This window comes from Lacerta agilis, chromosome 1 (genome assembly GCF_009819535.1).
Source record: "Lacerta agilis isolate rLacAgi1 chromosome 1, rLacAgi1.pri, whole genome shotgun sequence".
NCBI lineage: Eukaryota > Metazoa > Chordata > Lepidosauria > Squamata > Lacertidae > Lacerta > Lacerta agilis.
In genome coordinates, this window is record NC_046312.1 from 50164834 (window position 1) to 50177302 (window position 12469).

Genomic DNA, 12469 nt, shown 5'->3' on the forward strand with positions numbered 1-12469 from the left:
GTGATTGTCCATTATTGTTGTGGTGCTGCCCTCTGCAATATTAGCAGGGCAAGGCACAGTCAGCAGTGGAGGTTTTTGTGCTCATTTTGGCTTATTTAACCTGAAGCGTTGGGGTAGTAAAAAATAAAAAATAATCTCCACAGATGTGTTTATTTGAGCTGCAAATATGTTGCCATACCATGCACCCCTTTCAAAGAAGCAGTTCACAGGAATAAGCACAGCATTCCGTTTTTTCTTTTGCCAGATGACTGAACTTCAAACCTTTACTCAACGGAGGATATGTGAACCCCTAAGAGGACCTTGTCATGTGACGACAATCAACGACGGATCTTGCATTGATATCCCCTGCCACGGAAACGTGGCAGGCATTTCTTTCACTTGTTATAAAAAACCCAAACAAAGACACAACCCATTTATGATGATAAAGAACGAGTATAAATAACATAAAATTAGCATACATATTTTAAGCCCTGGAGTCTCTGCCCTGTTACGGGGCTTTGACTCGTTGGCTCTCTAGCTTCCACAGCAGCCCGGGTTTTCAGTAAAGAGTTTTATTTAATTTTTTCTCATTGTCTACTATATAAAAATATAAATGCAAAAAACACCCCGCCCCACCCCAATAGTTCCCCGTCTTCTGCATTATGCTATTTTCATCTGAACATGCTATCAATATTGTAAGATACATGAATCGTTAGTAGAATTTTCACAGGAGTAGCAGAAAAAAGGTTCGCCTTACACTGAAAACGTCCACCGGTGGTTAAGACCAAGGAAGAGGCATCATGGGCCAATTGACAGAAACAACAGAAAATGAACCAGGTCATCAGAAGAAGCTGCAAGAATCCACTCTAGCCTACGTAAAAATTGGGAAGCTGGGAAAGAAATACCAAGATGTAGGCACTGGGCTCAAAAATCCCAAGCATCATTAGTAGAGGACTGAAATGGCTCAGTTGCTAACTAACAAAGAAAAAGAGAGAGGAGAGACAGAGAAAGAGAGAAGACATACATACAGAAGCATAAATGAGAAGTAGGGTGACCTTGGCCTGCCACGTCTAGCTTATAACATCGATTCGGTTTGAAAATATAGACTATGGCCCCAGCACATGATTCTGAAGAATGAAATGTTGCCACCTACATTGCAGCTGCCACGGTTGAAGATGTCAGTAAATGTTAAGTCTTGTCTCATTCATAAAAATTCCTCTTAGCTTCCATCAGATAAGTTTTAAATTTTCAGTGTTGGGCTTTACATACATACATATATATAATATATATATATATATATATATTTCATATACTATATCAAAGCTTAGAGTATTGATTTTTTTTTTCTTTAAAAAAGGGATTCAACAGCTTTCTAAACGAGAGGCATTCCTTGCTAAATATCAGGGTAAAACTCCGACCCATGGTCCATGCTCTGCAGCACTGGCTTCTGATCCAGGGAGGACATCCTGCTCAGCATTTCTGCAGACAGTGCGTAACTATTGCTAGATTTCTCCTCAAACCAACTATCTAGTGCCCTCTTGGCTTCGAAGTTGGCAATAGGTGGTCCATTAACAGCAATTGTCAAAAGGTCACTGAGCTGCTCCAGGGTGAGCCGAGAGCGATTGTTTTTGCGCACCCTTTGCAGGGCATTGCGCCCCTTTTCGCAGCAGGCTGTGGAGGTGGGAAGAACTTTGAGGATCTGGATGATTTTATTTAAAAGAGGAAACCTCTGCCTGTATTTACAAATGTGGCCGATTAAATCTTTGAAACCATTTTTGGTATAATAATCCACCTTGAGTTCCCGCCATTCCATGAGCAAGCTCCCCCTGGGGTCCATGCCTTCTCTGCTCACTTCCGTGGAAAAGGTTGGCACGGCTTCGAGGTGCTCGAAAATCTGCACCATGTCTTCCCTGCCATAGCTCATAAGCTCCTCTGCGCTCCTCGGCCAAGCTGTGAGGTCAAACACTTGGCAGGCTTTCACAAATGCCCGGCTGCGAGGCTCAAACCTTTGAGCTAGAATCACCTGGGTCTTCTGGCATATCTTTTCTCGAATGGACTGGAATTTGGCTTCCGCCACCCGTAGGTTTTTCACAGCGACGCCATTGAAGCTTTCTCGAAAGCTCTCCTCAAACTCCTGGAGATACTCGCCGGGAGAATCGGAGAGCCTGCTGATCTCTTGGATGGCTTCCTCGATTTTGTCATCCACCTGCGACACAAGGAGGTATTCGCCTTGGAAGACAAAGGCAAGGCGCGAAAGCACGGCAATGACGTCCAGCAGGAAGTAAATCAGCTTAATTGACTGGTAGTCCATGAGGAACTGCAGGAGAGCCAAGGCGATGGCAGATGCATCTGCTCTTTGTGTTTGGCCGCTGACATCTTTGAGATGGGCCACCACTTCCAAGTAATCTTTGATCAGAGCGTTGAGGACATTCTGCTCCCCGATGATCCACTTCACTGCTCGGATGTCTCCCAAAAACTCGGTTTCTTCACAGAGAGTAGCAGCAGTGACCCTCAGCTCACACATCAGCCTGGGAGAGTAACGGTAAAAGCTGAGTAACTGCTTCAGATTGTTCTCTAGCTCCTCCAGGCAAGGAAGCTCTTTCCCACTAATCGCATCCAATATCTCCAAGTGCGGCTTGTGTACCATAAGGGGCAGACAGAGCAGCCAAGGCAGAGTCTTCCTGATTGTCATGTACATGTTAGCTCTAAGGCTGGCAGTGATGTTAGCACCATCGACTCCCAAACCAACACTCGGCTTTTCATCCTGCAGCCGGATTCCCAGGGCGGAGAAAGCCCTATCTAAAGCTTGGATGTAACTATCGGTTGCAGAAAAGCCCAGCTCCTGGAGAGAGAGGAATTCAGTGGCCGGAGGCCCATCGCTGCTGATATACTGCACATAAACCGCAACTGTGTCGGCAAGCAAATCGTCGCTCTGCCCGTCCAAAATGATGCTGAGGAAGGGAGACTGCCTGACCCGTTCGACGAGATCTTCCCTAAGAGCTCGCGCAATGTGATGGATCAAGATTTGACAGTCTCCCTCGTTCATATACTGATCCACCACTTTGAGCTCGCACTTTCTCAGTAGTTCCGCAAGAGGCCTGAAGTCACAATAGGGCCGGCCTTCCATCGCTAAATGGTAGGCCGTGTTGAAGAGCAGAGTCATATTTCGGCACATCTCTTCCGTCTTCTCTGGGTGCATCCTGAGCCTGTAAAGTTGCAGGCACTTCTTGTGGAGGTTGCTCTGGCTGTGAAGTTTGATTGTGTGTATCTTGAACTGCTTGGAGCCGATGATGAAAGCCGAAGTCCGAGAGGATTGCACCGTGTACTGGCGGCAGACGTGGCACCACATTTCGTTGAGCGTCGGGGAGTACCTCAGAAACCAAAACTTCTTGAGCCACTCTTGCTTGAAGCGTCGAATCCTCCTGGTGACGGCGGACAATTTTGAAGGCTCGTCTGTGGCTGTTATCATGTCATTGGAGACAGATTCGTCTGCTGAATCCACCTCTTGGTCGTCGTCCTCCATGATGGTGGGAACAGACATGATGCTTTCGGAAGCTGTGAAAGAAAAGAAATGAGGAAAAAATGGAGAAGGTTTAAGGTAGGGTTGTAAGAAACAACACAAAACTGTTAGACAACTATCCCACATGCCCAACCCCCCCTGGCTATTCATGCCATTTGCAGCAAAAAATTCAACATGTTACTAGAGTAAATTTTGGTTTATAAACATTCCGAGACCCCCTCATTATCTAAAATCATAATTTCCAAGAGTCCATGCAAGCCTGGGTAGCAAACGCCACTCTGATATTCTGACTACTTTCATATTCACAAAAGAGCATCAATGACAGAGCATGTTCCGAAATGAAATCAAAAGAGCTTCATAAAGAAATTCACACTTGCATTCAACCAACAAAAGTAGCAAAATCCTTTAGATAAGAGAAAAGGGGAAAATATTAATTACATACTTCACACACATGCCACAAGCCAGTATATTTCATATTCAACATAAGAGAGTCAATTGCAATTTCTAGGTAAGATTCAAAAACAACAATATGCTGTTCTTTCTCCTGCAAGGGAATGCATCAATAATACAGCAAACAAATTCGCTGCAATTTTTTTTTATTGAAGGTGCCTGATTACAGTGAAAAGAAACATCATGTTTCATCATTACAGTCACAATCCCAAGACCACTTGCTCAGAGGACTACGTTCCTGCTTCATGAAACCCACCGAGACCTCAGGTGCTTCTCAGAACACTCAATGCTGGAACATATTTAGTCATGAATGTCAAACAAAATGGCACTCCTTATACAGTGTTTGAGGAACACTTTTCTTGTGTGCAACTTACCTGAGGGGTATGAAAATGCTTGGTACTCAGGTACCTGAGGAGGTAGTAGAGGTGCCTCAGCTAACTTGCCAGATCTTAGCATGTTTAGTTCAGCCTGCAACTCGCGAATCTTCTTCTTCAACCGTACACAGTTGGGACACAATGAAGTTGTTGGGATCTCAAGGGCATCATCCTGAGTCGATGCCAGAGACAGATCGGTGGGGCTGTTCACTTTAAATGACAAGGCCTCTTCCCCTTCGTCTTCCAGCAGGCCAATGTCTTTGGAGCTGCGGGGGACTTTCCACTCACCCTCATTCCTGCCTCTACTGTGATTTGGAGAGCTGTGGTGAATACCAGGCCCACAACCTTCTGAGGCATCTCGCGCTTGAAATCTGGAGGACTTTCTAGTGGAAGGGGCAGAATTCTTTATCACCTTGTGCTCTTCCATCTTTGTTGGCTCTAGAGAAGCCTCTAGAACATCTTTGAAGATGAGATCTATTTTCTTCTTCTTTGTTTGGGGTTGAGACACACCTTCTTCAAAGCTGCGCTTGTAGGAACTCTTCCCTTGCTTTGACGTGGTGAGCTCGAGGGGGTAGCTCATATCGTCTTGGTTTTCTAGATTTCTTTCTGACCTTTCCCTTAGTAATTTCTTATCTCCTGGAAAGAAAAAATCAGGAGTTGGAATTATCAGTGGGAATTCCGCAACATTCCTCACCCCAAAGCAAAAGCAAACTGGAAGCACACAAATCTTCGTTTTTCACATGTTTGCATTACCAATAAGGAAACTTATTGGAATGAAGGTCTCAGGAAACCTAAGACTGGAGATTTGTTTAAAAGGGAAAACAGTCTCTAGGAGGCAGCCATACAGAAGTAGGCCTCAGATGGTTTTAAGAGAAGACAAACTATAGGAAGGTGGTCTAAAATAACAGGCAGCTAACTTGTGCTGGAATGAGACAATAATGTTCAAAGTGCTGGTTTGTTGAAAAGATAACTTTGACTTGGTAAAATGTATCCAGAAAATAATACATGAAGGGTGTGATGCAGAGATTTCCATGTGAAACCTGTAGGCTCGAAGGACCATTTTTCTATTCCAGTGACAGGAAGCGTGAGAACACAAGGAAATCACTATCTCATTTCCCATATCACTTACTAGCAAAAAGAGGTAGGACTTTTTGAGTGGCCTCCAAGGTTGGGGCCTACAAGATTGCTAAATGTATGGCCCCTAGCCAAAGTTCACCAAAATAAAGCGGAGAGATTGTGCATATTAGCAGTATCTTAAAACAAAGGGAGTAGCCATATATCCTTACCTGGAAATTCAGAAGATGATGGGTTTGGTTCAATTTCCATCTTTCTTCTTATCTTGCAAATAACTCCAAGCATCAAGACACATGGTTGCTTCCCAAACAAGGTGCTGTTTTATGCTGCTATGTATATATATTTCATTTTGAAACACGTGTGTGTGCTTTTGTAAGAGCTATATAGGAATTTCAAACGCTGGCATCAAAGTCCTGAACAACTGCAAGTCTAAAGCTGCCATGAAGGTGAGTACAATTCCAGAAAGCGTGATGGTGCAGGGGCACCTCATTATCAGCATTTATCTGTTGACGCCGCAAGTCTTAGGGTCTGGTTATAGAGATGGAGAAGCCAGGCAAGACTGAGCCCATGCCACAGCCTAATTAGTTTTTAAGGGTATGACAACTGGCTGGGGGTCCAGATTAGACACAGCAGATTCCCCCCCCCCTCCAAATTACACTGTATTCTTGGACAAGAGTAGATCACAACTGGGCTTCTATTTCCATCCTACATATGGACAACAGTGCATGTAATCTCTTGATAGTATGTAATTTGGTATTAAGTACAGAATCAATCAACCTGGGGGACCCATCTTCATTGTAAACACAAAACATGTTACTAACACTCATGGGAGGAAAAATTAAATTAAAAATGTGTTTGGGCACTACTTGATGGAATCTCAGAAGGTGGGCCAAGGGTAGGTGGGTGCTGGCAGGCAAAGCTTTGGTGCCAGGCTTAGGGAGGTAGTACAAGGGGGCTATGGTTTGGGTTCAGACCTGCTATTCTGTGAATGGAAGAGCTCCTTTTGCTTACAAAAGTAAGTTGGATCCAGTGCATGCTGCAGCTGTGCACAAACTGGATACTCCAATAGACCAGAGTGGGTGGGTGGGCAGAGAGAGGTAATTTCCACTGGTTTCCTCTTCTCCTGCATTCCCCCTCCTATGATGTTTCAGAGGGTGTCCCAACCATCCAGAGCAGATAGGGGTGGGTGGGTAAGGCACGCAACACTACAAGGGGAAGAGAGAATCAGCAAAATTCACACCCCTCTTCTTCTGCCTAGAGGAGCATCCAGTTTGTGGAGTTTGTGGAATTCTGCTGTGCACAACTCTGGATTCCAACCCCTATGACTAACTACACGAGACAAACGGATTATGGGAAATGACTAAATATGTGCAAATGTGCTTAATTTGCACGCCTTATAGAAAGGTTGCTATTTTAGTCATTTGGTGGTTTGTCAATTAAGTAATTGACTCTGTATACATTTGCATATGAATAAAGCAGTGCTTCTGAAGAAAAGTATCCCCTCTCTGTTTTTAAGTTATGCAAGGACCTTCTGCAGCAACCATCATTACGGTCATTTGCAATAGAGAAGAGGGGATGCCTTTTATACAGCAATGTCTGCATCCATAGATTATTTAAAGGCCTTGAATTAAAGTTACTTAATTTTTTAAAAAGTGCTGCCCAATTAAGTGGGGATACCTTTTTAACCAATGAAGAGTATGTACTAGATTAAATGCAACCAATAAAATGCACCACAATTGCAAGAACTCTTCCATGGTGAAGGATTCCCAACTACCCCAACATGTGCATTGCATCACTATGAGGAATTAAACCCCATATTGGGATTAATCTCCAGTCAGGGTAAGATTTTAGTCACAAGTTGCCTATTTTTGTGAGGAAGGCAGCAAGTTTAGATCCAAATTTAAGAATTCTTGGGTGTCCACCAGCTGGACTTTATCAAAATTTGAAGCCACTTTCTTAAATCAAAATGCCGAGGAACTTTTAAGAAAAGTGCTCATTAGACGGAGATGCATAAATTCTGCATGTTGTTCTAGTGTTAAAATTTTTTTTAAAGCCAAATGCTGAATTTGGCTTCCAGCTATTCTTCCTATGTGTAGAATTACATAATATATTGCGCTGTCATTAACCAAATGAATGTCAACCGTTTCCGGAACACGGGTGTTTGAATGACAGAACACTCAAGAGGTGACTGCATAGGATTTCCTGCTGCGGTTTGTGGTGATGAAACGGACACTGACAAGGTATTCTTTACTTTTTAAAACACACACACACACACACACACACAATTTCTAGCTTGTCTTTGCACATAAAGCCCAACCCGAGTTGTAGACAGAGCTCTGTGCAACAGACACCCTTGTGCCAGACTGCACCTTTCCACCCAGCATCTGTGCCCTGCACTTGCGATTTAGCAGCAGAGTCCGTTCTCATGCAGACATGGCCCATAGGATATACAGAGCTGCCTAATTCTGAGAAACACCATTCGCCTGCCTAGTTCAGTAATGACTTGCTCCCCGAGATTTCAGGCAATTCCCCCCCCCCCCACACACCTGAGATCCTTTTATTGGAATGGTCAGAAAGAACTCTCCTTTACCTTTGCTGTGTTTACTTGTACCCCCCCCCCCAGAACTGGGCATGGCTAAGAACTTGGGAAAGTTCTTTTATTGAAACCAAAGAAGATAGGACTGGAGCTGCGCAAGACCAGGGCAGAGGAGTGTGGGCCCTTCTACTCTGCGGAGTCCTGATCAAGAGACTTCCAACTGAATGATGCCCTCACACATGCTTTCAAACGTCGTCTCATACTGTGGGGCCATGACACCTGTTACACTTTGCACCGATACACACAAAATATTTTACACCCCACGAAGGGCTGCGGAGGCAGCAGGAGGAAAAAGGGACCACCACAACTTAACTTTCTCCCTCCTTCCCAGTCTTCTCTCCCACCCTCTTTCATCAGTCCTGGAGACTGTTGAGAAGCACCTTCATGGAAGCTGGCTCTCACTTTAGGAAGGAACCCACAGTTCCCATCCAGCAAATGCCTGTCAGAACACATGTAAGAAAAGGGGGAGATTCCTCTACTATTGGTAGAAATTACCCCCACAAAGAACCTGTCCTCAAATTACCTTAACAGCTAATGGACACTGCCACCAATCTATCTCCACACCTGGGGCTGTGTCGCAGTTCACTTGTCAACCCCCTGCTGCCATTGCTGTCTCTCCATCCCCAATTTACTCAAACTTCTGCCATTGTTTTAAACCACCACTCTTCCCCTCTCAGTGTCTCTCTCTTCTCACTTCCAATCCATGGTCATTGCTGTTGTGCAACCTGCCTTCACTTTTGCTCCCCCACCCCACCCTGACTTCCAGGATTGTGATGTGGCTCAACAAATCCTCCAACAAGGACTCCATGATGACATCCTTACATTTTTATTATATAAAAAGATGTATCTCTGATGTGTATAAATGCCTGCTGCTTTTTGACACCAGCGTAATATTGTGAAGTGCCCCTAGGTATTTTGCAACGGGAAGAGGACCCTACAAAGTAAACCACAAGCCAGAAAACCTAGTCCAGCAAAGGGCATTTATTTCAACCTAATACTTCTTACTCACAGGCAGGCATAAAATCAGCTGGCACACACACAGAGAGAGCCCCAACAGTGCTATTTGATGGATTTCATTTCAACCCAGGCATTCTGCGCCTTTCAGTCATTTTGTGATATGGAATGTTTTGTTTGCTGGTTTTAACCCCCCCGTCCCCACAAAAGAGATGTTTGTAGCTGCTTCAGGAGCCATCTTTGTCAGAGAAGAATGCTAGAACAAACTCAGAGACAGAAAAGGGAAGGGAAAGGCACCCACCTCTTGTGAGGTTTCTGTTGATGGTCTCCTGAGACATGCTGTGCAATCGCTTCATATAATCCTCGCTGTACCAGACCCTTAGCCTCTCCCCTGGCCGGATGTCTCGACAGGTCCGGAAGTAAATCCTCTCGCTGTGCTGGAACGCCATGAGGTTCTGTTCTCTCTCCTCCCGGGATATGGCCACATACCTGAGGACAAGGACAGGGGCAGTTTTTGACTCACAAGCAGGCTTAGAGAGAAATGAAACATAAGGAAGCCACAGTGCAGCAGGAGTGACCTTCAAAAGGGAGACACAGGCAGAGGAGTAGTGGAAGGCATGAATAATGATATGCAACAAGCTACAAGGAAATAACATGCACACATTGAAGGAATATCAAACAGCTTCTTGAATCTGGTATATACGGTAGTTGTTGACTCTGTCTAGGAAGACCAATGTTGTCAGCACAGGCTTTTAACCCATTTAAAACAGCCCACCTGACGTGGCTGCACTGAAATTCCCTGCGCGGCCAACATGGCCAATGGTCAGGGATAAAGGGAGTTGAATTCCAACATCTGGAGAGCCACGGGTTCCTCTTCAATGTCTGAAAAGCACATGCCTGCTTGTAAAATGTTTACAATGGCCTTAGATGCTGGGCCCTTGGACCTCACTACTTCTCTTTATTCCTCAAGCTTCACTCCCACTCTGGTAGCCAATAGCCAATTCTTGTAATGGGCCTATATACAGAACAAACTGCTGCAAAGAAGCCATTTTGAGCACCCTCCATGTAGCAGCTGCACAGAGAGAAGCATTTCAGCATCTGAAAACTTTGCACCAGCATCACCTCCCCCTGCCAGTTTGTCTCAGCGATTGATTGATATCATTGACAAATTGCTTCCCACAAGGCATTCCAAAGCAATACAACAATAAGAAACATCAACAATAAAAAAGATAGAAAAACAATGTCAAATCCAATTCCGTATCTCTTTCTGTTTGGAAACGAAGGACTTCCAAATGGAAAGGGACAATGGTGGTAGTCAGATTTCTTACTGTCAAGACTTACAAGGGATAAGGCTGCTGTCAGGCAACCACACAATTGCCACTGTCATGAGCGCAAAAAAAAGGGCAAACACCAAAAACTGGCTCTCACGAATGAGAAAACAATTACATCTACCATCACCATGCCACTAAGTTACAGCTCAAGGGTAATACCAAAATCCACGTCAGGGGTTTTATTTGTCAGTGAAAATATTACAAAACAGCATGCAGGCTTTCCAGTACTCTTTATCCGGCAAACGCAGAAAGTTCTTATTATATAGCACTTATATAAGTTGTGTTCCAAAGTTATTGGGTGGAATTCAAAGCACTGCCAATGAGATCATGCCACCGGTGTGATCATCTCTGCTTGGCCTGATGGAACAATTTATCCTTTCCTTTCCCTGCATGCTGTTCCGGGATTTCTCCAGACCCCCCAAAGGCAATTTCATCTAGAGTCAGGCAAAGGGGTAGTTCTTATTAACCCTGTGAAGTTTATCTCACAGTCTTGCTTTCCCATGTTTTAATGAATTTATGGCTTGTATATTCTACAAGGAGCTCAAGAAGGCATACACAGTTCCTTCCTATTTATGCTCACAACTATACTGAGGTTGTTCAGGCGGACAGATAGTGACGGGCCCAGTTTCACTCAGTTAGCTACGTGGTAGAGTAGGGATTTTAACTCAAGCGTCCTCCACCCAAGCCCACCACTTTAACCACTGGATGCCATGTTACAGATGAAGCAGCTGAGAGACAGTGGCTTGCCTAAAGAAACCTTAAGAGCCCATGGGGGAGATGATCTGAATCAAGAACGAACTTGCTTGTATCTCTTAGCCATCTTGACACATTAGCTTTATCAAGTTAGTCACACTAATCCTCGGTGTGCACATTTTGATAATTTGCATGCATAAAAGTAAGCAAGGTGAGGGGCAGAGACAATATGCAAACATACATTACTAAAACCTAGGCTTGGTACCGAGTGAGAGAGAGAGGTTGCTGGAGCAAGAGTATTTTTCCAGCGATTGTATGGGAGCCATGTTTCAAATTTAATTGAGAGTTACTGATGATTGTGCACAAACTCTGCTTAGTGGATTGCATCTATACTGCGGAGCTGGCAATGTTTGAATAAGAGAGAGGGCAGAGGTCATGCCGCATTACTTCTGCTAGCACAAGAGCTACTCCTGGGAATACTCCCTTTTAACAGCAGAAACAGCTTCTGCTCTTCCCCCGCAAGGTGATTTATCACATACCACACCAGCTACTTCCATTGATATCCTTCTAATATGTGTCCAATGACCATACTTGGCTGTCATGCTCATATTGCACTACACTACACTTTTGCGAAATAATTAATCAGTGTCAGAAAAGAGACAGGTGGACACTAGACTCCAAACCTTCGTTTACTGCGTAGCAGATAAGTGACAGAACAAAAGCTGTTTAGAACTTGGCGTATTTAACACTGATCCAGACCCCTCAGATACGAGTGAGCTGCCCTTCCCCTCTCTGCCTCAGTTTTAGATTTCTGCTAGCTGACTGACAACTCAATTTATTACTCACATGCTACCGTATGAGTGTGCAGACAACTTCTTTCGCAATTCAATATACAGAGGGGGCTGCTTCCATCTATATTTTCGAGTGACTGGGGAGAAGACACATGCACAAAGCCAAGGGACCTGGACACCGCAGGGCTGAGATGGGGAAGCTGCAGCCCTCCAACTCTTCTTGGACTACAAATCCCCATCACCTCTGACCATCAGCCAAGGTGGAGGGGGATGATGAGGAGCCCAATGTCATCTGAAGAGCTGCAAATTCCCCATCACTGCTGTAGGGTAAATCAAGAAGAACAGAGCAGCTTCTGACTTTGTAACTAAGCTTCCCCCACCTCAGCCTCATTGCTCAGATTTGCTAAGCCAAGAGGAAGACAGAGAGGGGAAAGATAGGCGCCATTCCAGCTAAGCAGCAACTCTCAAGATTCACTCCTTTCCCCAGTTGCACTAAGTTTTCATGGGTTTTCTGAAATCAGATACACTCCTCAGACATTTGGAGACAGGAGTTGCTCTGACCAGGGTTTTTTCTTTTTCTTTCCTGGTGGTGGTTGCTATTTTCTTTTTAAAGAAAGAAAAGCTCAGAATCAGTCCTAAATTAAACAATTCCATTCAGTTAAATGAACATCTACTTCTTTTCCAGATGCACTGGGAAAGCTAAAAAG

At 44.4% G+C, this 12469-nt stretch overlaps 1 protein-coding gene across 2 annotated transcripts in view; it reads right to left on the reverse strand.

Moving 5' to 3' along the window:
* Positions 1–228: 228 nt before the first annotated feature.
* The window catches only part of PRDM11 (PR/SET domain 11), a 42812-nt gene continuing 30571 nt past the window's right edge, over positions 229–12469 (reverse strand). The window contains exons 6-8 of one of the 2 annotated variants that reach the window (XM_033149379.1): positions 9249–9436; positions 4324–4959; positions 229–3534 (exon numbers count right to left, since the gene is read on the reverse strand). In XM_033149379.1, coding sequence (XP_033005270.1) covers positions 1373–3534; positions 4324–4959; positions 9249–9436 — 2986 coding nt within the window. In that variant the 3' untranslated portion in view covers positions 229–1372. The remainder of the gene's footprint in view (positions 3535–4323; positions 4960–9248; positions 9437–12469) is intronic. The other variant, XM_033149390.1, reaches the window with a different exon arrangement.